At 37.8% G+C, this 27,893-nt stretch overlaps 2 protein-coding genes and 1 long non-coding RNA gene across 3 annotated transcripts; 2 read left to right on the plus strand and 1 right to left on the minus strand.

Moving 5' to 3' along the window:
- The first annotated feature begins 659 nt into the window (after positions 1-659).
- mrpl15 (mitochondrial ribosomal protein L15) lies at positions 660-3,038 on the plus strand. The gene is made up of 5 exons (XM_042510608.2): positions 660-837; positions 981-1,138; positions 1,516-1,681; positions 2,342-2,465; positions 2,557-3,038. Exons 1-5 carry the CDS (start codon positions 733-735, stop codon positions 2,892-2,894), a joined length of 891 nt encoding a protein of 296 aa, XP_042366542.1. The 5' UTR covers positions 660-732; the 3' UTR covers positions 2,895-3,038.
- A 7,878-nt stretch (positions 3,039-10,916) lies between these two features.
- Positions 10,917-13,110, plus strand: sox32 (SRY-box transcription factor 32). The gene is made up of 2 exons (XM_042510761.2): positions 10,917-11,690; positions 12,301-13,110. The coding sequence occupies exons 1-2, from the start codon at positions 11,348-11,350 to the stop codon at positions 12,984-12,986; spliced, it is 1,029 nt and encodes a 342-aa protein (XP_042366695.2). The 5' UTR covers positions 10,917-11,347; the 3' UTR covers positions 12,987-13,110.
- A 420-nt stretch (positions 13,111-13,530) lies between these two features.
- LOC148186054 (uncharacterized) lies at positions 13,531-27,854 on the minus strand. Its single transcript, XR_015775272.1, has 3 exons — positions 27,706-27,854; positions 17,868-18,017; positions 13,531-14,062 (listed from the first exon to the last, which is right to left on the minus strand). It is a non-coding gene; the product is annotated as an uncharacterized LOC148186054 (long non-coding RNA).
- Positions 27,855-27,893: the final 39 nt, after the last annotated feature.

Raw genomic sequence — 27,893 nt, forward strand, 5'->3', positions numbered from 1 at the left:
ACAAAGCACACTTTAGAAAATTTATATAATGAGATTATGTAACTTAAAAGCATAAATTAAAAAAGTACTGTGAGAAAAAAAATTCCACAGCTTTACTTAAACAAACATGCATGAGAGCACAAATAATCGACCTTGTACACAGAACATAATAAATAATCATAATAGCTACAAATAAATAAAAAAATATTTTAAAAAATAACTAACGATTTTATAATCTGATATATTCTGTTATTGTGACAATACAAGTAACAAATATTTTAGCAATGTTATATTATTTTTTATTTTATTGGGGAAATTATTTATCCAAAAACAAAAAAAAAATTAGGTTCACATCCCTCTTTCTGTCTTTTCTTGATAGATTTCAACTGAATGCTGTCCTTTGACATAAAAAGCAATAGATTTTTAGACTGTTAAACGTATTTGAATATATGAATAAGCATGCATTAAACCTGTAGTATATTTAGTCGTGACCTTTGACACAGATTGTTTGGGTCAGAAATGGCTTTTATTTGTTTGGTTTACCGATTTCACTTAAAATTAGTAACTTTCTTTAACCTTCATCATAGTAATATTTAAAGAAATTTACCACAAACAATTACTAAAACAGTTTATGTAGCGCATTTTAGCGGCCGCGCTTTTATTTTGAAATACCAGATAATACTTCCGTTGACCTCGGTCACGTGACTTCCATGTCCTTGGTTCGGCTAACTTTGACATGTGAGCAACAGAAACATGTCTTTCCCCAAAAAACCCGGCGGTAAAGCGTTAGATGTTTTGAAGACTCTGCCGCGGTTAACTTTAGCAAACTTGCGACCTGAACCAGGAGCCAGAAAGTCGGTACGTTTTCATTTTTCATCTTTTTAATCGCTATCTTTAATCGAGCTAACGTAGCTAATTAGCCGCATGCTAACCTTCTGTTTTGATGATATGATACATTAGCAAGCTAGCAACAACCACTGCTCAATTTTCTTTGATTTTAGGAGACACGTCGGGGCAGAGGACAGCATGGTGGCAACAGAAGCGGCCGAGGACACAAAGGAGAGCGACAGAGAGGCAACCGGCCCCGGCTGGGATTTGAAGGGGGTCAGACTCCGTTTTATCTGGCCATCCCAAAATATGGCTACAATGAAGGACACAGGTAAAAGCTTGTGTCAAGTTACACAAACGAATAGATCACTCATGCAGTTTATCATTAAAATGCTGACAGAGAATACTCATTTATTTTTTATTTTAACGCGAAATAGTATCTAGTATTTGTATCTCTTGGATAATTTTGCCAATCCTCGCCTCTTTTAAAACAATTTTTTAAATATTTTTTTTGTTATATACAAATTTCTTGCAATTTGTGGGACATGTCTCTCTGAGTTGGTCATTGCCTGTTTTCGAGTGATATCAAATCAGTTTGCTCAGGATTCAAGGGGTCAAATAGCTTATTTTTCTTAGCTGAGTGCCAGATTCAGGTAATCACAAATTATTTTTATCTGTTAATTCCAATGTTTGTGTGCTCCCCCTCAGTCGCCGTCCTCAGTACCATCCTCTGTCACTGAAACGACTGCAGTACCTGATTGATTTGGGACGAGTTGACCCAACCCAGCCCATAGACCTGACCCAGCTGGTCAATGCCAGAGGAGTGACAATCCAGCCTCTGAAGAGGGACTATGGAGTCCAGCTCGTTGATGAGGTCATTTCTGTTTTTCACGCCTAGCGTCAATCATGAGAGAGATGGAAAGTTACTCTTATCTCCAATTGTCTCTTTAATTTATAGTGTCAATGGGAGAAACAACATTTAAGGAAAGATTGGGTTTATATTTTGGCTTAATAGGGACATTGTCTTTGTTAAAGAAAATGTTTAATTATACATGTATGTATATATATATATATATATATATACAGACATAATAATTGTCTGTTTCAGTGTAGACACTCTATTTTGATGGAGGCTGACATACTGTATGTTTATGTGAACCATTTCTGATTGATTTTATTTTACCTCCACTCTGTTCACTAAAGGCACAAAATTACATCACTACCATAAGTGATAATTAACTGCTCAAAAATTATTCAGGGCTAAAGATGCCTCAGTTTGGGCATTGCCCCACCTTGCGCATGCTTAGAACCGGTCTTGCATAGCAATGTTAAGTATGAAAGGCTTTTAATTACTGGATAGTGAAATCAGGTATTCAGGATGCAGACAAACGGTCATTGTGAGGCTCTTGGATCATCTTGTGCCAGTAGGTGGCACCACATAACAATGTTGCCATTCAGTCACAGATCAAGATGTTTTTGACTCCTGTCCTGCTCTGCTGAAGGTTTCACCTTTGATGTGCTCTGTCTGTCGCAGGGTGCCGACATTTTTGCTGCAAAAATCAACATTGAAGTTCAGAGAGCGTCTGAAGGAGCTATAGCTGCTATTGAGAAGAACGGAGGGGTCATCACTACCAGTTTCTATGATCCTATAAGTCTCGGTAACTCATAACTGATCTGCACGCGCCAACAATACAACATTCATCGTGCGTATTTTAGATAATAAACCTAAATATATATCCTCTTTTGCAGGGATTCTTATCAAGCCCGTCCCGTTCTTCTTACGCGGGCAGCCCATTCCAAAGCGAATGCTACCCGGGGAGGATATGGTCCCGTATTACACCGATGCTGAAAACCGGGGTTACTTGGCAAACCCGGAGAAGATCCAGCAGGCCCGGCTCGCCCTGGCACAGAAGTATGGATATATTTTGCCAGACATTTCAAAGGATGAACTGTATCACATGCTCTCCATGAGGAAGGATATTCGACAGATCTTCTTTGGCCTCTCTCCAGGCTGGGTCGTTAACATGCCCGAGAAGAAGATCCTGAAACCCACTGATGAGAAACTTCTGAAATATTACAGCTCATAGGAGAATTATATTAAACGTGTGTCGCAAAAATCCAAAACACTTTTGGGATGTTGTAAAGGAAAAAGTCTCGAACATGTGTCCATTTTATAATAAAAATGTGTGTTTAAGAATGACATGTTGTCATTAAACTTTATCTTGAAATGACATGATTTGTACCACATTCATGGGTATTTTTGTTTTTTTGTTGCTGACGTCTGACGGCCTCGTGTCGAAACACAACAGGCCCGTGCTGTATGATGGAAGGAACGTGAACTGTAACAGGTGAGGGGGAAATAAGGAAAATAAGATAACTCAAAGAATGAAAACAGGAAACAGATGCCTGGTGATGTGTGTAACTTGTGAAACGGGCTGCCTAGGCCCTAGAAGGGGAGTTTGAAATTAGTCATAGGCAGCTGTATCCTGGCGTGGACGTTCAAAAGATCCCTCTCCATCCTCTTGGAATACAATCGCAGGCAAACACATACATACAACTTTGCCCCGTTATGTTTTCAAGACAAGATGAAATGTTTATGCTTTGATACCTGAGGAAATTACTGTCTTTTAATCTTAGTGTGGTGTTAATCACTTAAGGATGTCCCTCACTTTCACTAAGTCTACAGCCAGTTTTAAATAAAGGTTGTAATGCAGAATCTCATTAAGATTTTGAGATATTACAATCAACACTTTAAGGCAATTTACACCCTGCGTGTACCAGAATACTCCCGTAGGTTTTGGCTGAATAATGGCTCCCTTGTGTTTGAACTCTCCATTACGCTCATGTTTATTTTTTGAAGTCAAAATGGCACACTCGCTATAAATAACTTGGTATTTTACGCAGATATTGTCTTAAGGGACGCTGCCATAGAATTTCTGCTGGTATAAAAACACTTTATCAAAGGAAGCATATGTTTGTGAGTGTGTGTGCAGGACTGCAAGCATTGTGTTTCTTTTCAAAAGTCCCCCTCTGCTATGTTAGTTACCGATGGGCACGTCTCAATTATGCAAGAGTAAAAAAAATAAAAGGGATAAGAAAATATGGTGCACCAAACTGTGCATTAAATTTGACATATTTTATTGAGTTCAAGGTGTGTATGGGTGTAGATCAAAGTGTGTATTGTGAATATTAGGGCAGAAATTGGGGATATTCATGTTTAAAATTTGGGAAAAAAAGGATTTAATAGGTATTCACTGCCTCCTACTCCTTCTCTTCTTCTTGGACATGGAATGGTAACATTGCTTTTATTATTATCATTATAGATCTATCAACGTTTTTCTTTTCAATTGTATTTTCTAAAACAATTTGTTTTAATTTTAAAAAGTTAGTGGCCAGACTGCCTTTAATTTTTTAAGTTGACTGAATTTGAGAGGACAACTTGAATAATTACAAAATTACTTAAAAAATTATTTTCTCAAATTTAGCAACATTGAAAGGCAGCCCTCAAACTTACTTTTTTTTAAAAGTTGGAATAAGTAGTCTCTTTTTACACTGCAGCATTTATTTGAAAAAGACATTTTTAAGGCAAACATGTCAGAGTTTTTGTATATTTCATAAATTGTTACTATAGATAAAGGTTACACTTTGATGACTCCCTGAGTGTTTTCCTGAATCTCAAGTATCCAATAAACTACACAAGTAGTGGATACGTACACAGCCGGCCCTGCCAGGAAAACCAGCCCAAATCCTTACAGCATAATACTTTAAATAAATCACGCCACAGGAAAGAAACAGCACAATCATTGTTTATGGCAGAACTGCAGCGCTTATCTTCAAAGCAGCAGATCCTTTTGAATTTGTATCAGGTCTCAGACGAGCAGAAGAGAGAGAAAGAGTGAGCGCAAACGTCAGCTTTGTGAGTACGTGGCTGCAGAAAGTATTTTCTCCATCAATTACAGTCATTCACTTTGGCTAAAAAGATTTGTCAGTCTGTTTTTAGGGTCAAGCATTTTATCTGTGGTTTCTGCTCCATATAATCTAATGTCTGAGTCTAACCAGTTCACACTATTTAATTAAACATTCAAGCATTGCTGCTGGAGCTGAGCAGATTGTTTTGGTTATCTGCCGCCTTGAATGAGCCGTTTAAGACAGACACAGATATCATGGTGTCTCACAGGTCTCAGTCTAGTTCCAGTTAATAATTAGGGCTAATTACAGCCGGCGTCCTTTCTTCTGTCTGCTGAGGAGAGACGTGTGGCTCTGCTGTTGGATCAAGTGCTGACTTAAACATATACTGTATACTGTAGGAACTCTGTGTCCAAAAACATGGATGTTATAAAAGCGACTACCATCCAAAGCTCAGCTGTCTGGACAATAAAAGAATTCAATTCCTCAGATAAGACTCTTACCAGTAGAATACAATTCCTAATTTACAAAGAATGGTGCTGTTTTTAAGCACAAGTGGAGCTTTGCCTCATTAGGCAGTCTGCATGATAGACAAATGCGATACAATTAGAAAGCCAGACAATTCAAGAGCCTGACTGGATGTTTTATTGAGTTAATCCAAACTCGGATGTGTGGATCACCAGTAAGTGCACATTGTTAGTCATTTATAGATTAAAATAATAATGCAAATTGCATTTTAAAATATTTGGGATTGCTATTTGTCTTTCACATAGTTTTAACACTAACTCAATTATTGTTAAGTCAGAAAATATTTTTAAAGAAGTCTCCAACAATAGATAAAAAAAGACATTATATGGCTGTTTCTCTAAAAAAAAATCCTTAAATATAATAATAATGAATAATTAAACTGTTTTGACTCTGTATTAATGTATTGTAAATAAAAGTTTATTTCATGTTTCTTTTTTCTATTATTTTTATTTATCTTGATTTTATTATTTTTGTGTATTTGCTTTTAATTTACCCCTCTTAAAGTTATTTATACAAATAAATTATTTTTATATTATTATTTATTCACATTTAATTCAACCTTTTTCTTAATAATTTGAATTGATCCTTTTTTATGATAATTATTTATTCACTTTTTATTTATTATTTTTATATTACTATTATTATTTATTCACTTCTAGTCATCTTTTTTTTTAAATTTAATTAATAAATTAATTATCCTTTTCATTATATTATTTTTTATTCACTTTTTATTCACTCTTCTTCTTAATTTAGTTATATGAATTTACCCTTTTAATGATTTTTTTCCTTCTCTTTTTATTTACACTTCTGCTTAATCATTTAAATGTATCCTTTTTTTGCAGCCTTGTTCTCAGATGTACTTATGCCATGTTTGAAGATACCTGTTTGAGCTTGTAAGTGCAAAAAGTGATAACTTAAAATTGCTTGCTTTGTCCGACCAATCATTTACAATGATCTAAAACAGAGAAAAGCTGTAAATCTTCACATCTTTAGAAATAGTGGAACTAATCATTTCAGTCCTAAAATTATGTCAGATAAATAAAAAAATTTAAAAAGTGCAATCAAAATTAGTATGCACTCTTGGCTTTGCATACTGCACATTGCAGCACCTGGGTTTGAGTGTGTGTTTGAAGTCTGGCTGAGCCGGGCCTGTTATCTCCGCTCAGAGGTGGGGGCATCATTGTGTTCTGCTAATGAGGCTACATTAAGCCTGTCTACACCAGGGGGGCATGTAATCCTCTCAGCTGGCCTGACGTAGGGCCGGGCAGGGCGCTGTTTGCACGGGGAGTGTGGAGGCTAGCACTCAGGCCCTCAGTCTACTGTCGAATCTGCTCAAACACGTGATTAAGAGGTGGAGGTGGGAGCAGGGGGGGAGGCACACAAACTGCTGCATTGAATGGTGTCTGAGTCTTGACAGAGCGTGTCTTGATGCTGGCCTGCTGTGCCCATACAATACAACACAATGCAATACAGTCCCTCGCTGCAAAGATCATGGTCATTATATCCCCTTCACACCTTCAAGCTATGAAACAATGCAGCTCTTTATGAATGAGCCACTGTAAGGAAAGTCGGTGGGATGGCACTGAAGCGGCTGGAATACAGTGCTTCATTATCAGAGCTCTCCTGCTTCACTCTCCTGGACGTCTTCTCAGGATGGATGTCTCCGGGTTAGCAATCCTCAAAAATCCATTTCAAGACAAGAGTCTGGAGTCAAGCTGTTGTGGCATCTTCACTGACAAAAAAAGCTACACAAAAATGTGGACTCACCAACAACAGATTTTCATTTACAAACAAATAAGTTCTCCAAATCCAGCCAATATTCAACCCCAAAACATCATCCAGAGTTCAGAAAAATCCACAAAGGCCTTGAAAATCCTCCTCCTGCAGGTCTTCAGCTCTACCTGTGCCCGCTTGGCCGTCTCTGATCCAAAATGAAGACAGAGAGGAGTGTCCCATTTATGAGTTCTGTCCAATACAATGGTACATTGTGATCAGAACAATCCCCATTCAGAAAGCATTGTGCCCACTCTGCTTGTTTGGCTGTGAGACAATGCAGTGATACCCTACTGTCACCTTATAGATTAGGATTCATCAGCAGGGCCTGAATACAGGACAAATGACACGGTCAAAAAATAATGTTAGGGTGAAGTCAGGTAAAGAGGGATATCAGGTAAAATAAGAAAAATAAGGTTTTACATCTTGGGCTCTTTAAATATTATTTTGAAATATTATTTTGTTGAAACAGTCGTTTTGATTGATCTGAGATAACTGAGACATGCAGAGCAAAGAGTAAATAAAAACCCACTGGTCCTTAGAGCTTGCAAAGTAATCCATGCGACATGTTCATTTTCTCTTTTAGGCAATAAAATATTAAGAGTATACTGAGTTGTGGACTCGAGTCACATGACATGGACTCAATTTGGACTTTCACACCAATGACTTGTGACTCTTCATGGACTTGAGCCTTTTGAAAACCAAAAATAATTTTGGCTATGAAAGTGCAATTTCAGCTGTTTTACTTTTTTATGATTAAGTTCTGTCACATGTTTTTAATGACTGCTTCCCAATATACAGACATTTTTTAGTAAATTTACCACTTAAAAAAGCAGCGAGTTCACATCAGCCCAAATCCAGACACTATTGTTACAGGACATGGCACCAAGGAAACAAACAAAAGAGCAGAAAGTTGCATCTTTTTTAATAAATAGTAGGTTGTATTAATGATTTATTGAAATAAAGACTGAACTGATGAATATATTTTACCATTTAAAACAGTGTTTGTGTCTCTTACTGTGTTTGAAAGTTGAAAGTTTCTTAAGTGTTTTATTTGGCAAGGCCGGTTAGGTATGAGCACAGGGGGCTAATGCCCCCGCAATTGGTCCACCTGCCCCACTAACGCCAAACATAGGCATCTTTAGCCCGAAAAATTCTCACTTTGAGCGGTTATTGTCACAAAAGCAAGGATACACAACTTGCCCATACATGTTCCTAGGATTTTTGGACATTTCTCTGATTTAAGGACATGTCAAGGAGTTTAAGACACTTCTAGGATTTGAGGATATTTCTAGGATTTAGGGAGATTTTAGGATTTTTTCAGGATTTTAGAACATTACTAAGATATAGGACATTAGAGACAAGCTCTATTTTGATGCTGTTCTATGCACTCTGGCACCTTTTGTATACTAAAAGTACAAAAACAATTCCCAGTGTGAATCACTTTATTTTTACTGTCAATTAGAAAATGGTTGGGGGGCACCTGGCACCCTATAGAGGAGCTAGATTTGGCCTAGAAGCTGTAAGTTGAGTATCTCTGCCATAGTGCATAAAAGGGCACAAAATTTAGCTTTTAATCAAAAAGAAACATGAAACAGTTCAGCATACACCTAAAGAATAACTCATATTACCCACCAACATGTCTCACTGCCCCCTGATTCAAAGCAGTCTAGAACCAGGCAACATTTTCATAATAGAAATATAGCAGAGATCCATAACAAGAAATGAAAGTAGGCCTAACTCTGAGGTGGTCTTAAAATTTTAGGTGCTTTTGTTGATAAACTTGACTTTACCCAATAGGCGTGCTGGTATTAATTACAAAAAAGAGTTAACATTCAAACTTTAAATAAGCTCCCACACGTTGTCTAATACTTAGCTGACTCAATTCACAGCAGAAGCTCAGCCGAAACTAACGTTATTGTATTCACGCTGCGTCGTTCAAGCTAATTGATTAAATCCATTAGTGCTTTTCACAGCGCGTTGGAGCGTGCGTCCCGTTTAACGCCGCTGGATGTGGATTCAACCTCTTAATTCTGACAACCTGTGAAGAAAACCCCCTCCCTCCCTCCACCAAACACTAACAAACAACCACGACTTATTTAAACGAATAATTCAGTCTTAAATACGCCTGAAAAATCACAATTTATCAGTCTTTAAAGCCACCTATCAATTTGGACTGACATAATACGGTTTAAGTTGAGGAGCGCAGACACCTTTATCACTTTTGTTATTGAGTTTACCAAAATCACAGTATTGATTTGGTTTTTTGATGAACTTATCAAGCTCCACTTGGTCTGATTTAGCTTTTGCACAAAGTCCAAAAATGTAGCAATAAATATTAAACTGTGCATGATTTCTGTTAACGTTTTTAAGCCTTTAAAGCGCAGACTCAGATGCTTTTTGCAAATTTCTTACAATAAACTTGCGCCACGTTCGTTGTGTATTAACCCTCTCTGCTCTAAACTATAATACACAGGATTTACAATTTAAAGAAGCTGCATAAGTGACTCGTCTGCCGGGACAAAGCAGGTGCAGGTATTACTGTCGGTCCGTGTATTGCAGATTTAACGTCGCCGCTGTCATCATAATGATGTCTATTGTTTGTGTAATGTTAGTGTCAAAGGCAGATATTCATTGAAACCTGTAATGGCATCCTATTATATTAAAGTGGGACCACACGCCTCAAGAGTTTCTGGAGAGATCATTAGGCTAAAGGTGAATACACAAAATTATTATTATTTATGTTCCCTTATTATTATGGCTGATAATCCCATAATATTATCTTCAGTGATGAGTTGCTTGTACTTTCACTTTTTTACGTTTATCTCTACTATATTTTGTGTAATCACAAGAAAGTCATTAATTTCCATTGAGTGCTCAGAAATTAGTGTATTCTGGTATTTATGCATTACATTAAGTGTGTGCGTTCATATCCTATAATAATATAAATCATAGTTTTATTTATTTTCTTTTAAAGACATTTTATTCATTTATTATTTATGCATTTATTGTTGCATGATTTTTTTTACTGACATACAAATTGTATAAGCGTGACCAAATAAATGCTGCAGGAATGACAAAAGCTGCTTTAGTTTCTATGAGTCTGAATACACTTTTGTCTCTTTGATTCAGCGCCAAATCAGCTCTGGCTGAGTCACTCAGTCGGTTTTATTTATTTATTTTTCTCATCCTTTCATTTAAACTAATGCATCTATGAGATTAAATGCAGCCATTTCTCCTTTTCTGATGTCCTAAATGTGAGCTCATCAAGCCCCTTTGTACACACCTATCGGTTTTTGTGTCGAGCAAATATTTGCAGTAATAAAGACGCCTTGATCATGTTTGTTTCAGTCCTGTAAAATGCACTTTGATAGAGACAGTGGATGGCCGATAAGAGCTGAGAGCCACAATGTAATTAGTAACCAGCGCTGCCTCCTGGACACTTTGATGTTCACCTATCAATCAATACCTGCAGCCTTTCAGGGCTATTGATTAGATTCCATCTCTCTAGGCTTGGTGTCTTTTGATTTCCCTAATGTGGGTTTAATAAGTGAATCAAGGAAAAAAATGTTTTAGATACTTTAACACCAACTAAAATGCAGGGACTTATGCATAAATATAACAGCAATCAATTAAAAGGAGGGATAAAATACGATCTGGCAACTTTTTCATAAGCATAACTCGACTTTATCACAAGACCTATAATAAGTCCTAATTTTGATTTTTTTTTTTAAACTTCATGCCTTACCTTAAAGAGGGGGGTTATTTTATTTGATATTGGGTTCTCCTTATTAGATATTTTCTCCTTAATTGCATTACTTTTGTATATTTATGCATTTATTTCTTTGTGTATTTACTTATGTATCCCTATTTATTTATTATTTGTTGTATAAAAGAGGTCAAAAAGAAACGGTTAAAGATCAACTTAATTAGAAGGACGCGTTTCGGCTTGTGGTCTCCATTAGGGTCGTCAAGAAACACATTACAAACATCATATAAATAAGTAGGTATAAAATTGAAAAAAAAAGTACATAAATATATCCAATCACATACATCCACACATATATTAGCCAGCAGATCACCTGTAATGGTGTGTTGGTTTAAAGTTCATGTGACTTTTACGACCTCATTGTTATATAAAAGCCAAATTTGAGTTTACGCAGACTCGCGTCTCTTGTCCATCTAAAGTTTCGTGAGATCGTTGATTTGAGGCGTCAGCTGGGCCTATCACCGACCCGAGAAAACACCTGGAATTCACACCTTAAATCCACTCCTCCTGGCCTCCCATTGGTGGAGCGCCCACATATATCCGTCACTGAGCATCCCCAGCGGAATGACAGCGGCCTGCAGCCCAAAACATCGCTCTGTAAACATGCATTTCAACCACGACCCCGCTGCTTTCCAGCTTTGCGCAAACAGAGAGCCCATGTTCGACAACGAGGACTCTGTGGACGGGGAGCCGACGGCCGAGGAGCGCTCCCCGAGCTCGAGGCCCTCCAGCCCGCTGTCCGTGAACTCAGACTCCAGCTGCACCAGCCCCGAGGCCAAGTCTGCGTCCGCACAGCAGAGAGTCAGGAGGCCCCTGAACGCCTTCATCATCTGGACCAAAGAGGAGCGCAGGAGGCTGGCACAGCTGAACCCAGACCTGGAGAACACGGATCTGAGCAAAATACTCGGTAAGAGACTGAGCGTTTTAATTAATATTTCTTAGTCTTATATGGGGAAAACCATCATAATCTTGCTTAAATAGAGCTCAGTAGCATAAAATGTTGATTAACTTTACTTTTAAGTCAATTTGCTAAATGAGCAGGGGGGTATTACAAGATAATGGGCCCCTGGGCACAGATATGCGAAAGGCCCCACCACCTCTCCCGCACAGGAGCAAGTTTTACCTCTTTTTTGTAGTTTTTATGTAGTTGTTATGAAATTTTTTTGTGGTTTTGTCTTTTTTTGTGCCAATTTGTGCCTTTTTCTGTCGTTTTATGGATTTGTATTGATTTTGCATCTCTTTGCAGTTCCTTTGCATCTCTTTTTATGGTCTTTCTCTGCTCATTTTGTGTCTCTTTGTGGTTGTTTTGCCTGTTCTTGCAGTTATTTGGTGTCTCTTTGCAGGTCCTTTTCATGTCTTTGTGGTCCTTTTCACATTTTTTTGTAGCAAATTTGTGCAATTTGCATCTCTTTTTTGGTCATTTTGCGTCCATTCCTCATTGGTACATTAAGTTGAGACATATTTTGCAGCTAAAGACCAGCGACTGTTCAGATCATTAACTCAAAGTGTTCCTGCAGGAAAAACGTGGAAGGCCATGTCCCTGGTGGAGAAGCGCCCATACATGCAGGAAGCAGAGCGCCTCAGAGTCCAGCACACCATCGACTATCCCAACTACAAGTACCGTCCCCGCAGGAGGAGGCAGCTGAAGAAGAGCTCCAAATCTCCGGGTGCAGAGGTTCCTCACTCCTCGCTCTGCAGCTCCGGCTTCCCCATGCCGTACAACCTCACCTACCTGCTCCAGAACCAGCAGCAATCCTACCCGAGCACACCTGCTTTCTCAAACTCTCCGTCTAACTTCACCCCTTTGCACAGCAGCTACTCAAACAATCCAGTTTTTCCAGACGCAGCAGCAGCAGACGTTTTCTCAAACAAGCCTGTGGGGTACCCGAGCCCGCCTGCGTACTCTGCAGAGCCTCAGATGTATTTCAACAGTCAGAACTGTCACATGCAGTACGGTTTCTCCAGCGCCGCAGGTCCCCATGTAGATCAGGGCGAGTCCAGCAGGGTTCACGGGGGTCTGCTGTGCCCTGCAGGACCCTCACTGGAGTTTTACCTGGAACAGGTCCAGCTGGACATGCTGTACGATCTGGACCGCAGCGAGTTTGAACAGTACCTGGGTCCAAGCCCTCACAGGCCAGAGTCAGTGGATCCCAGCAGCTACCATCAGCAGAGCAGCCACAGAGAGGAACGCTCGCTGTCATGAAACGACTAATAACTGGTGTATTTATTGAAATTAAATTAGTGTATTATTTGATTTCCATAGTGTGTATATTGTATATTTTGTTTCTTGGCAACTTGTTTTCATAAATAGCTGCTGTACTGTCTTCCACTGTAATATTATGTATCAATAAATAATTAATTCAACCTGCAGTGTTTATGTCTTAATTAACATTAAAAATAGACAAAAAAGACAAGTTTAACAGACTAAAACATTTAAAAAACAAATATAATTTTTCATATACCAGGTGTTAAAAGGCCACTCTGAGACAGATTTTAAAGAGGACGGGCAAAGTCAATGCATTAAAAACCAAAAGTATACTCATTTTTGCTCCCTGGAGTTAGTAGACAATTTTTGTTTATTTTGTAAACATGTACTATTATTTATCAATTATATTTAATTGCTCTGATTGAATTATTATATATATTAATTATATGATTACTTACAACATTAATATAAATCATATTATATTATATTATATTATATTATATTTTTATAATTTAATTCCATTTTATTTGACAGCCTGGATGTTTACATTATTCTGAATTTTCAACTGTATATTTCACATTTTTCATTTATTTCATTTAAGTTACATAATCATTGGTTTCCACCAATGACATCAAACACATGGACTCTATTTTTGCATTATGCCAAAGCTGTAAAATCATGAATACATGTTTATGTTGTTGTTGTTGTTTCAAATTTGGGCCACATTTGCTTTAATTATAAAGAAATATAACATTTTAATACATTGTTCAGAATGCACTAATGAACTGGTAAACACATTTAAAGGTCCAGTTTGTGGGATTTAGGAGAATATACTGGCAAAAATGGAATATAACACAATGATTTCTTAAGTGTACAATCACCTGACAGTAAGAATCGTTGTGTTTTCCTTACCTTAGAAAAAGCCGTTTATATCTACACAGGGAGCAGGTCCTGATGTGCAGAAACACTCAGGATGGGGAAGCAGTCAGCAGGTGTCCATTTGCAGCAGAGCAGATTGATGTCAAAGGCAAAATGTCCACTGTGTGTGTGTGTGTGTGTGTTTGGTTTAAGCTCTGCAATGACAAAACAAAAATATTAACAATTAACTTACACATCAACTAATATTAAGTGACAATCTGAATTAAATCACTAAAGGAAACAAACACACGGTGGCTGCTGAACGAAAGAATAAACAAAGTGAGGAGGCAACAGGCTCTCGCTGAGTAAAGTGATCGCACCTGAGGGAGGTGGATCCTTTATGGCAGGAGTTCGATTCATCCTCCCTGACTCAGGCGGGTCAGGTGATCTCCAGGGACCTTTTTAACATTTACTCTTCCACACAGTCCGACATGTTGCAAAGTCATGTTTCCACAGTAGCCCAGAATGGACAAACAAAACACTGGCTCTACATAGCGACATTCACATTTTTGTGTCGGCCATGGTAGCTGACAGTCCCTCTGCAAAAAGCTTATTATATTTGTTCTCTATGTTTGTTGTTTTCTGTTGTTCTTGATGCTGTTTGCTTCTGTAATCATCTGTTTATGCCTGTTCAGCACTTTGGTTAACTGTGGTTGTTTTTGAATGTGCTCTACAAATAAAGTTTGACTTCAATTTGGCTTTATAAGAGACATTATAATTATCAACAAATACAGTTCATTAATGGGCCTCAACACTTGTCCCTATATCTGCTTACAGCTACATTATACTGTATTACAAACCATCTATTCATTTTTTGTTCAAAACTTTTTTATTCAAAAAGTGACTCTTATCATCATAAAGTTCTTGTCTGTTTTTAACGATATGATGTATACTTTCGGCAAATGATTTTAAATATCTGTTACATTAAACAATGTTGGACATATATACTGGCCACCCTTTTGGCAGAAGCCAAACTGTTGACACGGTTTTCTCTCCATCCTCACGTCTTTCTTGGCCCACAGAGGGAAGCAGGGTGGGCGCCAGGGGCATAAACTTCCCAACTTCCTGTTTCATTTTAAAACATTTCACAAAGGCTCTAAAAATATGCCCCAAAATCGACATATCTCCAAACTCATTCGGCTTTGGCTGCCAAATGTTTACTCATTTAGGAAAATGTTTACTTCCCTGCCCTGCGTTTTCTGTGTCACGGCCTCGAGTTTGAACTCAACATTGAGGCCCCTTCGACATGTCAGGTGATACATTTGTCCACACATTGAAAAGAAATGGAATATTATTACCTGATTGATTTGTTTATTTTTGCGTTTCTCACTTCCCTTGAACCCAATATTTTTTCAACTGACCGCAAAAGCAAAAATGTAAAACATATTTTCCATGAAAGGGAAGAAATGACATTTTTCATTCATACATTTCTTTTTAAGATTTTTTTTAAAGATACATGTCGATCATTTGTACTTTATAAAGTGGGATTTTTTTTTGTCACAGTCAGAATTTATGATCCAACAGACCTGCAAAGATAATTATAGAAAATAAAACTAACTACTGGTTACATAAAAACAACATAAAATCTGATAACATGCATGACAGTCTGTGTAAAACCACGTCAGACCTGCTCAACAATTATCTGTTGACGACTTAACTTTAATTTACAAATAACTATTACATTCAAACACAAGAAAACCAAGTAATTCCTATACACGTCAACTGTTATGTTGCTTAATCCTGACTTTAAAAAAAAAAGAAGGAATACAAATTGTTGCTAATATTACAAGTATCACCCTCTATTAGCTCATTTATGAAAGCATCTGCATTGAAAACATCTAAATATTACCCCCAAATGATACTGGTATATTAATTTAACCACACCCACATTCACTTTCAGTTGTTTTATATGATTTAACCAGAGGCCAGTTAAAACACAGCCTGGTAATATTTGACAAAGATATCAGATTTGTCCAGCTGCCATTTCCATCTCTGTTTATTGTTGATGATATTTTCACCTGAAACTCTGATATCATCCCGTTGTTTTTCCTTCAGGAAGTTCCTGCAACTGCTCATTAATTGTTGCTGAGGGGCCGACGTCTGAGAAAAACAAGTTGAACTAACGGATTTGAGTTCGAGTCACTTAAAAGAGGGAAAACAATGACCGACTGCACATAAACAAGCGATATTTTCATATTATCATGTGTATTTGACGCTATTATGTTGCAGCACATTTGTGCACTTCACATTGCAGCATGTTTTGTAATATTGTCATGGGAATTGAACTGACGTCAGATTTCTTCCGTTTATTCAGGTGGCGTTGGATTGCAGCAGGTCTTCACTTTCCTAATCAGCTCTTCATGCTCTCTCCTCCAGAAAGGTCATCCTTCGCTCCGCCGCCGTGTTCGTCCATTTCCTCCCAACAAGCTCCACATCTGATTTCCAAATGCAGCTGTGGGCTGTCATCTCGACTGTTTGCTTGAGCACATTTAAAGTTGTGATATCCTGTTGAAGGATGACTCAACCCGACAGAGCCATCTCAGGCACTTAAGTGACCAAAAAAATCCCCAGGGTGCACGGCTGTTTTCAGGAGTTTTGATGTAGTTTTGTTTCAGTGGCTTTACTGAAATTAATGATGTGAATGTATACTGCCTCATAATTATGGTGCTTTTCTTTTTTTTAAAGTTCAACTAATCAGTTAACATCCATTTAAAGATGGTATTATTAACAATATTTTATAAACTGTGCCAATACAATAACACAAATTTTATTTCATTGTGTAATTGTTAAGGAAATGTGATGTGAGTGATAATATATTGAAATTCCAACAACTATTAATGCTTTTTTAAAACATGTTTTTAAAGAGTTCCTGAACAAAATTTTGTCACACAGCAACACATATGAGAGCTACGTTACGTCATCAGCGAAGAAATAAATACAGAATAAACAATACATTTGTCGTTATGTTATGTTACATGGAAGGTTATCCACTGAAGATTACTGGAACAATTTCATCGCACACAGAAAAAGATATCATGCCTTTTTCAAAACTTTCAAAGATTTTTACAAATTTCATGCCTTTTCCAGGCCTGCAAAATGTGAATGTGAAATTCCATCACTTTTCCAGGTTTTCCATGACCGTAAGAACCTTGAGCTTATGTGAATTTAGCGTTGACTCGCTAGGAATAATTAGTGTTATTATTAGTAGATTCAGGAAATGAGGGGGAATGAATTAACTTTTGGCACTCTTTAAAATTACATGTTTTAACCTTTAGGTTTGGGAGAAGTTATTAAGTATTTTCAATTTAAAAAACTCACGTCAAAGTGAAGTCACGAGTCATTTTGTAATCTGGAATCTGTTTTGGAAAATGTCGAAACGCAGTGACAACAGTCCCGCTCACCTATATGAGTGCTGTCTGCAGTGTAAATGCTGTAAACGTTTGTAGGTGTTACTTTTGGTTCCTAAGTTACAAAACCAAAAGCTTTTGATGGAAACACGGCTATCGGTGTTAAAGTCCAAGTCAGGTTACAAGTACTCAAAGTCGAGTACAATGTTATCAAATTTGTGACTCAAGTCCAAGTCATGTGACTCTGCATTCACCTCTGCATTCTTGGGTGCATTTTTGGATCATCAACAAAGCATTTATGTCTTCCACATCCAGAGTTATTTATGGATGCATATATCAGAGGTGTGCTGGAGAGCTCAGAGGCATGTCTGGACTTATCTCCACTGAAGAATGTGAGGAATCCCAACATGTCAAACATGCTGAAATTCAGATTCCTCAGCCATAAAACACTTTCCTCGTTAGAGATTAAACATGTAAATATGCCAGCTCTGTATGTCCAGTATCGACAAGTCAAACAGCCGGAGTTTATATTAAACCTAAAAATAGATTTGACATCAGCTACCTGTTGCATTTTTGAGATTTTGTGAGCCATAATTAGATTTTCTTGTCTTACCTCCTGCATGAAGGTCGTCAATAGTTTCCTTTGGGTAAATTTGGGGCTGCTGTCCGCAGATCATGCTCATCCGAGTATTATCCTGCAGGGATGACTGAGGAAACTCAAACAGGAAGAGCCCAGAAGTGAGATACTCGACAGCTTCTTATCCTAAAGAATGAATGAAAAAAAGAGAGATGTTTGCAACTGGAAAATGTTATTCCATAAACTAAATCTCCAGGAGTTCCCATGATCTCAGAAGAACAGGAATTTCCGGTGTCTGTCTGATCACTTCATTATGTCTCAGCCTCTGATCAAGCACTAATTGGGCCGATCACATTACTATAACCTCATCAGGCCGGTTTCAGCAGTTTTCACCTGCATGTCTCACAGGTTTGCATCTTGTGTGACCTCAGGGAGGGTCCAGACACGTACAAACAAGGACTTTAATATTACACACACTTGTATTGCTCTGCGCACAAATCGCATTTTGTCAAATCAGGCGTTAATATGATTTTCTAGAGGCGTTTGGCCTCTAGGCTCAGTATTAATGTTTTTTTTTTTTTTTTTTTTCCTGTGTCCACTTGTCATTTTCATTTTATTCTACTCTTGGCAAAGTGACCTTGGGTTACTTGAAAGGTGCTATATAATGGAATTTATTATTATAATTATTTTTATTATTATGTTATTTTTTTAAAAATCCAAAATCACACCTAATCATAAACATCAAACATTAACTAATTTTAAGAATTTTAAACCTTTAATTGCCAGGTTTTTGTCATGATGCCACAATGTTTTTAGATTAATAAAAAAAAAATTCAAAAAGAATTATTTTCAATATACTACATGCAAAATAGATTATTTTGATTATCACATCCTGGGATATGTAAATGATTTGCTGCAACATTGACTGACAGTGAACATGGTGGAAATTACAAAAAAAAAAAAAAAATTACAAACTCCAAGGCAAAAGCCCAGAATGACACCCAATAATAAAATAATAATAATGCATGTTTTTAAAAACTGAAGTTTGATGGCGCTGGAGTATTATTAGTAACATTCCACCATGAAAAAACATAAATTTACCTCCACTGTACTGTAATGGCAGCAGAAAAAGTAAAACCTGTCCCTGTGAAACTAAAACCATCTGCATGGCTTTAAATTAATTTGGGTAAACTAACCCTTTAATAAATAATAAACATATTTATTTTTCAATCAAGCCCAAAACAAAATGGACAGAGTCTCATTCTGGTGTGCAGAAAGTCATTCAGAGCGACCGTTTGTGGTTATTATGACCTCCGCCTGTGTTTCCAGCCAAGAGACAGACAGTCGGTGACCGGCAGACAGATGATTACTGTAACAGCGTCCGACAGACACACTGAGGAGAATAGAGCTGCTGGGTGTGTCCCTGTGACCTGCTGGGCCGATACAATACTCTATCAGCAAAGACACTAACGCCTGTCAACAAACACTCAGGGGATGATTAACACAAACACAGTCCTCAAACCGGCCGGAAGTGTTTGTTTATGTCTGGGATGATTTTTATCTTATATTTAAATACATTATATATATATGTATATATACACACTGTACATTTGTATTTTTTGAAAACACAGAGGTATTTAAAGATGAATTCATCTGAATGAAATGTGCCGTTATCGCTACCAGATTATTTGTGTGGAAATAACGTCACACCTTCTTCCTCAGTGTCCTCTGGTGCTTTATGACTCAGTGTGCGAGTATGTCCATGAGTCTTATGCAGTGTGTGTTAGCGTGTGTGTTCGTGATATGAGAGTGGGCATAATTGCTTTCGGATACTGATTAAATGATCATTCCAGATACAGAGCTGAGACGCACCTATCAGAGCTTTTCCAGGACATGATTGTATTTCAATATTCTGACAAAGTGCATTTCCTTGTTATTTTACCACTACCTCCTTTCACTGGAATATAACAACAGAACTGTAACCAGGAATTCAACTTTTCTATTTCCTCTTTTACATTTTTATCATGCCGGTTGACAGTTAGGTATTATTGCTACGCCTGTCAAGCTTTCTGTTCTCACGCAGCAAACAGTTTGCAAAAAACACAGAGAGGCAGATTCCTACTCAAAATTCAAAATGAACGATAATAGGTCCTTCAGACAAATTTAGACTAAAGCAGCTTCTCATTTCCATCCAGTGACCTTTAACGTCTCTAACTGAAATAAAATCATCACAATCAGATTTTATTATTGAGAGCAAGCTTATAAAGCTAACACTGGGCCCATGAGAGGCATGAAAATAGAGTTTTCATTTGATTTTTCAATGTTCAGGTGACTCATAATAAAAAACAATATTAAAATCATTAAGAGGTGTAGCATGTCCATTGATGGTTAGGCTAGTCTTTTAGCCGCAGTTTACAACAATACAATTCATTTCCCTCCACACTGACGATAGCAATGTTTTTGGGTCAAGGCCAATCCCTCCATCTGTCAGACAGACTTTTATTTTGTTTGTTTGTTTGTTAGCTCACATACTTTGACAAGCAAAAGGTAAGATTTAGGCTTTTTATGTCTGTATTTTTAAAAAGTATGTTCTCACTTTTAAAGTTACAGGAGAAGATTAGGATTAACCAAAGCTTTTTTCGTGCTAACATAAACTCTTATGGTAGCCACTGTGCATTCAAAAAAAAAAAAAAAACCACTATGGCTTACACGTGGCTGTTTTAAAATGTGCATGTAAAGTGGGCATGTGCATGCATACATAGCATTTCCATACAATGACAGCACCAGTGGCGCTGCGTTGAAGTAACAGTTGATCCATCCTCTCAGCCTTGTCAGTGGGCACCTGTTAGTTTGTGTTGACGTGACGCCTTTAACACCTCTGCTGATTGACTAAGCAGGGGCAGATCCTGACAGCTTTCCAGGCCCCAGCAGGTCGCAGACTGTGTGCATGCAGCAAGCTGGTCGCACCGGGGGGCAGCGCATTGTGTGCTAAGCTGCAGCAATAAAATCACTTTAGTTATAATGCTCTAATATGATGGGAAAAAAAGGCTTAATTTAACATCTTGGCTTGATTTTCCGACTTTTCCAGCAGCCACAGACAGCACAGGAAGTCACAGAAGCACCCACGTCCTGTTAGATTTGATTCCGATTCATAATCGTATATGAGTTTGTTCACAGTCTCCAACTATTGTGATTATGACACAGTAACCTATTAAAACATTATACATATATAAACACTATTCATGCTTCGACCTCATTTTACACGAATTATCATGTAAATCAGCATCATGTTTTGTGTGCTGCAGCACATAAATCAGCAGAGCAGACCTGTGACCCTCAAACAACATAAATAAATCAAAACCAGTCAAACACACAACAGCGTTTAGTAAAGATCAGTCAGACAGCCGACACTCAGGGCTTCACATCTGTACAGATGTTATTTTAAGAATCCACACATCCCACTCACACTGCTTACCACACGTTTTTATGTTGTTAAACCTCTGAAACCTGAGAAAATTGGTTTGATTTCTTTAAAAACAGGAAAAAACATAAAGAGCAACTTGGCAAGAAATATTCTGCAAACTGCAAGAAAGAAAACGTCATTTTCTTATAACTAGAATTTTCTTATTTACTAATTTCTTACTAATTTTTGGGTCATTTCTTGTTAAGCTGTTTTTCGTCCTCTTCTCATGGTTTTAAAAGATATCAGCCAATTTGCTCAGGTTTCAAAGGGTTAAATAGTTCAATATTAATACTACAACAGACTACTATAGTTCATAATGAATGTATTTAGTATCTCTGACTGTTAAACTTCGCCATCAGGCCTCCTCTGTTAACAGAATAAACTTTCAGATCACACAAATAAACTAAAAATCTAAGAAACTCAAAGAAAATAAAAACTTAATATAAAACGTTAAACGTTTGTTGAGACAACATCTAAACCAATCAGCTGTTCGATCATGCCCTGGGTCTTGCAGTCAGTGGAGAGCAACTGCAGCCGCCTTGATCTCGTGAGATTATTGCCGTCGACTTTTGCATGATGTCGAAGCAAGACGAGATGAGGTCGGTCCCAAATCTAACCGACATGCACTGCGCGTCAATTGTCGGTGATTGATTCTGCGCTGCACTGACTCAGCTCGAACGAGCATACTGACTCTGCACAGAAATGGGAACTAATTAAACAAACGTCAAAATTACAGCCAAAAAAAACCCACTTCATTCCCACTCTTCCAACTTCTAAATACAAAATAGTTTGACTACTTAACCCTAAAGTCTACACAGGTTTCTTACTTTGTTGCTGGTGGTTAAAGATTTTTTTTTGCCGATTAGCAGGAAAAAGCTGATTCAACACCCAGACGCTGCTGAGGTTAAGATAGATCGGAGTGAAAACACAAACAAGATAACATGTCAGAAAAGTGGTCTTGATTTGAGGCCCTGGCAGGTAATGCAGAGCAAACAGTGTTGGGTTTGATTGGCAAGTTATTGTTGAGTCTGTGTGGGTGTTGAGGAAGGTGGGACCTTCTCTCAGGACGTAGCCTCACTTCCCTCACTCAGAGGCTCTCAGGAGGAGAGCAGCACGCCTTTTAACTTTTTTATACTGTGTTTGTTAAGGCCACATTCCCTGAGCCTGGCTGCTACTTGTGTTATTCTTCCTGTGCTGTTTGCCCCACTCGCAGCTGGAAGGACAGGAAAACCGATCTGGAAAACTACTTCATGTATGTCATCGGTGATTACAGGACGGCCGCGCTCGCCTGTGCCTCGTATTGGCAGCCTCATGCACGGGCTCGCGGGGCAGGGACAGGCCTGAATAATGCAGTCCCATGAGGGCGACGTTGTGCACCCCTCCTCACTCAAGGCCTCGCTTCTGCTTCCAAGCAAGAAACTTTATGCAGCCTGTCAGCGCTCTTCCTGTGGAGAAACTGAGGAGGAAGCTCCACCAGGCAGCCCGAGGTGACCAGAAACCTCCACAACTTTCAATTTCTTTCTTTGCAGTTAAAACACACACAAATGACAGACTGCTGCACATAAACTATCAACAAGTGATGGAGGAACACCACAATGCAAAAATACACCATTAAAAGCAAGAGTGCTGCATTTAAATTTCTTTTACTTTTTTTTTCTTTTTACTGTAGCTGAAGTGGCAGTTACAGGCACGGGTGTATTGGGCCCCTGGGCACAGACACGCAGACGGCCCCAACACCTCGCCTACATAGAGGCAAGACACACACCCAGCCAGCAATTTTTGGTTCTAAAAACATTTTGAGAACGGTATAATGCAACCAATGCAATGTCTTAGTAATGTTTTCAGCTGCAAGTTTTTTTTAGTTTCCAGAAAGTTCTTTGTAACGTTAGGGTAACATTCTCCATTAACAACAAAAAATGCTTGTTTTTTTTTTTATTCTTAAACATTAGATTATTTCTATGTTTTTTCAATAGAAATTATTTTTTGAGAATCTTAAAAGAACTCAAAATAAAATGTGCTTTAAAATCATGAGAAAAATGACGCCGTCTCCTATGAAATTCATGTGACACGCTGACAAAAAAGGTTGAAATTATGGAGGCAGAGTAGGAGGGCTTCGCCATTCCCTCTGCAGGTGAAGCAAGAAATGAATAAGAGGGTGCTCTTTGGTTAAAAATGTAAAAATAGCTGAAAAAAGGGGGTAAACCAAGGCACTCTTCTTATGGTAAAAAGCTTTATTTTCATGGCCAGCTTACGGTGCAACAGATAACACCCGGCCTTCATCGGGGCAGAAGGCCGTGTGAGCCCGAAACATGTTGGCTTTATTTTTTTCTGGCCAAAATGATGTCATGGCAACGGCAGTTTTTGGGGTTTTTTTAAGGACACACTCTTTCTACACTCAACAATAGTGAAAAATAGATTTTTGCAGTGTGTAAAATGTAGTGCAGTTAGAATGAAGTATCAGAAAATGTACCTCAAAACTGTACTTGAGTAAAAAAACTCAGTTACAATCAACATGAACATACGATCAGGATTTTTGATCTCATCGGTCGTCAGATCTGAATTCTGGGATGCAACACATTTAAATATTCGCTCTGATGCGCTTCTCATTTCATTGCTTCCTCCTTCCTCTGCGGCCACTTTCCCAGGCAGAGGACCTGGAAGAGCAATCTAGTGGGATCAGGAATGACAAGGCAGTCCGGCCTCCCATTGTATGTGAGCGTTTACTCAGCATGGAGGAGCAAGGACAGTGAGGCTACGAGAATACAATAGGCTCATATTTATTTACTGCTTAGTGGCAGCCAGGGAGCCCCCCCTGCTTCAATAGCTGATAGCAGCTTTACAGTAATAGACCTCTAATAAAGACCTCAGAGGGCAAGTAGAGGCCAGACTCTCTGGCTCTGTCCCGGGTCCGTTTCAAACACAGCCAATGAAATGTTGAATCTGTTACAAAAATAAGTCTCCCCTCATTATATCATAATGAATTCAAATCAACACGGTTATCACATTGTTTCCGCAAAATCTTTTTGTACAGTAGCTCTCACTTGATGTAGAATGTGATTCAATACAGTGAAAGGGTTAAAACAAGTTTAAAAAAGTTTTAAAGAGAAATTATTAATGTTCACAGAGTGCATTCGAATCCTTGGTGAAGTTGCTGTCTTCTCCGAATTGTGATCTAAGCTCCAATAGTTGTATCGGGGCATTTTCACTCCACATCACACAGTTTGCTGATGCCAGTAAGTGTCTATATTTTGGGAGCTGCTGATCACAACATTGGCGCACTCTGAATCACATACTTTTCTTTTTACTTTAATTACACACTACAGCTGCCCTTATAAAGTTTGGGCCGTTGCATGCCGTATGCACACAGTAAGGACATACTACATCGTCATAACACTGCACCTTAAATATTAACCCTCTTGCTAACATACCCATCACGGTTTGCAGCAAGAAAGTTGAAGCAAAAAGAAAAAAATTGGAACACAGCATATATCTTGTATTTTGGGTAGGAGATTTGCGCTATTTATTAATTTATTAAACAAATTTAAATTAAATTATTGGATAAGCAACTAGCTTTCATTATAAAAAAGTTGGAGTTCCTGAAGAGGCAAAAAAAAACAGAGGTTTACTGAAGTAGATGCACCTACTTTATATTTAATGGACAAATATTTACATACATTATATGTGCAGGAGTATGTATTTGTCTGCGTGCTAATGGGCAGCAAAATGAAGCTTTAATTTTGTAACTAAGAGTGCCTAAACTTCTGTGTATTTTTCATTTGGTACATGTTAACAAGCTCCACATTTTTCTGCAGAAGCTCAAACATGAAAAAGGTTGTTCTTAAATCATTTTGATTAAAGACATTCCTTGTTTTTTTCTGACTATCAGAATGTTTAAATTAAGTTATACTAAACTAATGCTGACATTGCGCTTTGTGTGTGCAGATGAATCCAGTGCAAACAGTGCAGACTGTATGATCAGGAGACATTGCAAAGGTTTCAGCTTTGTGTGTAGTGCCTTTGAGCTCCAGTGGAGGGCTCCCTCTGTTGTTCTGATTCATACTAATCCATCTGCAAAGCACACTAAAGCAGAACTTGTGGATAAACATTTATTTTGTAATGTCAGACAAGCTGCATTTACCTTAAAACTCCACACGCATTAAGAAGAAAACTGCAAACCCTCCAGTATTTTGGACTAAAGGTGAAAGCTCAAAGTTTCCAGCTGATCTGTTTGTTTATAAACCTGACTGACCATCATTTACACTTGTTTCCCTCCGTGTTTTAATCCGACTGAAAAATGCCTGGAAAACGACAAAACCAGCGCCGACTATCTGACCTACATGACCGAGTCCCGGGCCTCAAAAAATTAATTTTCCGAGAGGCATTATGACAGCGTGATTTATTGGTTGCCTTGATGCCTTGTGGGTGTAATTGTGAGAGCAGGGCTGAAGTTGAGTGGCTTTGATGCCCCCGTCAGTCCCCTCCTCCAATCCCTGAGTTTCAGAGATTAACTCAGACACTGGATTAAAATCTCAAAATAGAGAAATCCTTTTTAGATGAACAGATTGATTAAAAAGGGGAAAGATGAGTGTGTGGTGGAAGTGAGTTGCTGATATTATCACCTGGGAGTTTCTCCAATGGACAAAGTCCACCTGGTGCTCAGACAAAACTCCGAATGTATATTTACCTGTGATGCATTCAAACTGTTAATCCATTTGAAGTAAACATAGATTTTGTTCATTGTGTAACTTGTTATAATTTCTCTTTTCTCTGTATTTTTCAATAATGTTGTCCCTAAACAAATCTGGTAGAAAGCATGGGTGGATGGTGTTTTGGAAACATTTTTTGCATGCTTACATCTGCATACTAGTTGTATTTAGGTTCGTTTTTTCGTAGACTATTTGCACAATACATATGTTAGCTCCTTTGGATAATATGTTCATTTTCTGAAAGTTAGATGAGATGATATTGATATTAGTCTTATAAATATGAAGCTACAGCTTGCAGTAAGCTGGTTAGTTTAGCTTAGCATAAAGACTGGAAATAGCTGAGCAGGTTTGCTGCCAAAAGATAACATAATCCATCAACCAGCATCTCTAAAGCTCAGCCGGATGCTTTAATCCATCTCCAGCATGGATGTATAAAGAGAACTGGATACAGCTTTGGAGGTGGGGCTCTGTCCATGAAACAAGCGCACCACAGACTTCCGTCGGCCAAACGCTAACTTCCAGGTTAGCTCTCCACTAACTTCAATGGGAATAAAATGATTTAATTGTGCTGCTCTTCTAAACATTCAAAATGTTTTCAGACTGAATGATTCAAATCCCAATAGTGAAAAGAGTGATTTTGCAGGGGTTTTGATACTAAAAAACAAACAAACTAACAAAAGCGCTGATTTACAGACATCTCATTGAACACAAGAGGGCCAATTCATATATAGTTAAAAAATGTCCACGACAGACCGTACGCATGCATCCACGCGCAGCCCTTTTTTTTTCTTTTGACCGTGTGGATTGTCTACATAACTGCGCATGCTCCAATCTCTTGCTCCACAACTTGTGAAGTTAGTTTTATATTAGATATTCTACAGACATTCACAAGGTCATGATTAACCCTCTGAAACCTGGATCGACATCAGTTTTTTTGGGCTGCATTCAGACGCCTTTTACAAGCTATTTAGCCCTCTGAGGCTTGAGCAAATTAGTTTGATTTTTTTCAATGACAAAAACAAAGGCAATGAGCAGCCTGGCAAGAAAATGGTAACAGGTGACACGAAAATGACCTAAAAAAAATTTGTTTTAAAAAGAGGGGAGTTTGTCTACATATATATATTTATAAGTATAATAATTTCATATTAAAAAATTATTTATATTATAAAATATTTAAAATGTAACAACTTTTAAGTCATTTTCTTGTCTGTTTTTTATTTTTATTATTTGGCTTATTTTCAGCAAATTTTCTTTCAACTTTTTAACTAATTTTTTTCCTATTTTTTGGGCCATGTCTTGTTAAGTTTCTTGTTGGCTCTTCCCCATTTTTTTTAAAGAAATCAAACCAATTTGCTCAGGTATCAAAGGGTTAAAAACTGGGTTTAATCCATCCAAAGTTAAAGAGAGAAAAATCATAAAGAATACAATAAATGAAATGCATGTATGAATGTGTTTACATTTAATGCTCCGCACAGTATAAACTAGCATACATACATATTTCACAGCATAACTTGTAGCTTGCCTTTAAGTTATTAATTCATTTGGGAAACTTTTTTTTCTGCACTAAGATCACATACACACACACAGCATGTAAAATTACTCAAAATACCTCAGGTAAATACATTCAGGCAATCACAACTGTAATATTAACCTCTTAATTATTGCAAACATTTTACCAAATAAACATAAATATAATCAAACATACCTCGTAGGCTGCTTATCTCCTCGGAGGGGCTAAATCTTCCTTATTGGTTCTTCTCCTTGTCGTCTTTCCTCTACATTTATCTGTTTACATCTTTATTATTTATCTTAGTTGGTTCGTCACTTTTTCTGTTGTATTTTTGGCGCGGCGCTCACCAGGTGTTTGTTTAATTAATTCCGGGCGGAACACCT

The sequence above is a fragment of the Plectropomus leopardus genome, chromosome 21 (genome assembly GCF_026936395.1).
Source record: "Plectropomus leopardus strain MGB_pleo_1.0 chromosome 21, ASM2693639v1, whole genome shotgun sequence".
In the NCBI taxonomy this organism is placed as follows: domain Eukaryota; kingdom Metazoa; phylum Chordata; class Actinopteri; order Perciformes; family Serranidae; genus Plectropomus; species Plectropomus leopardus.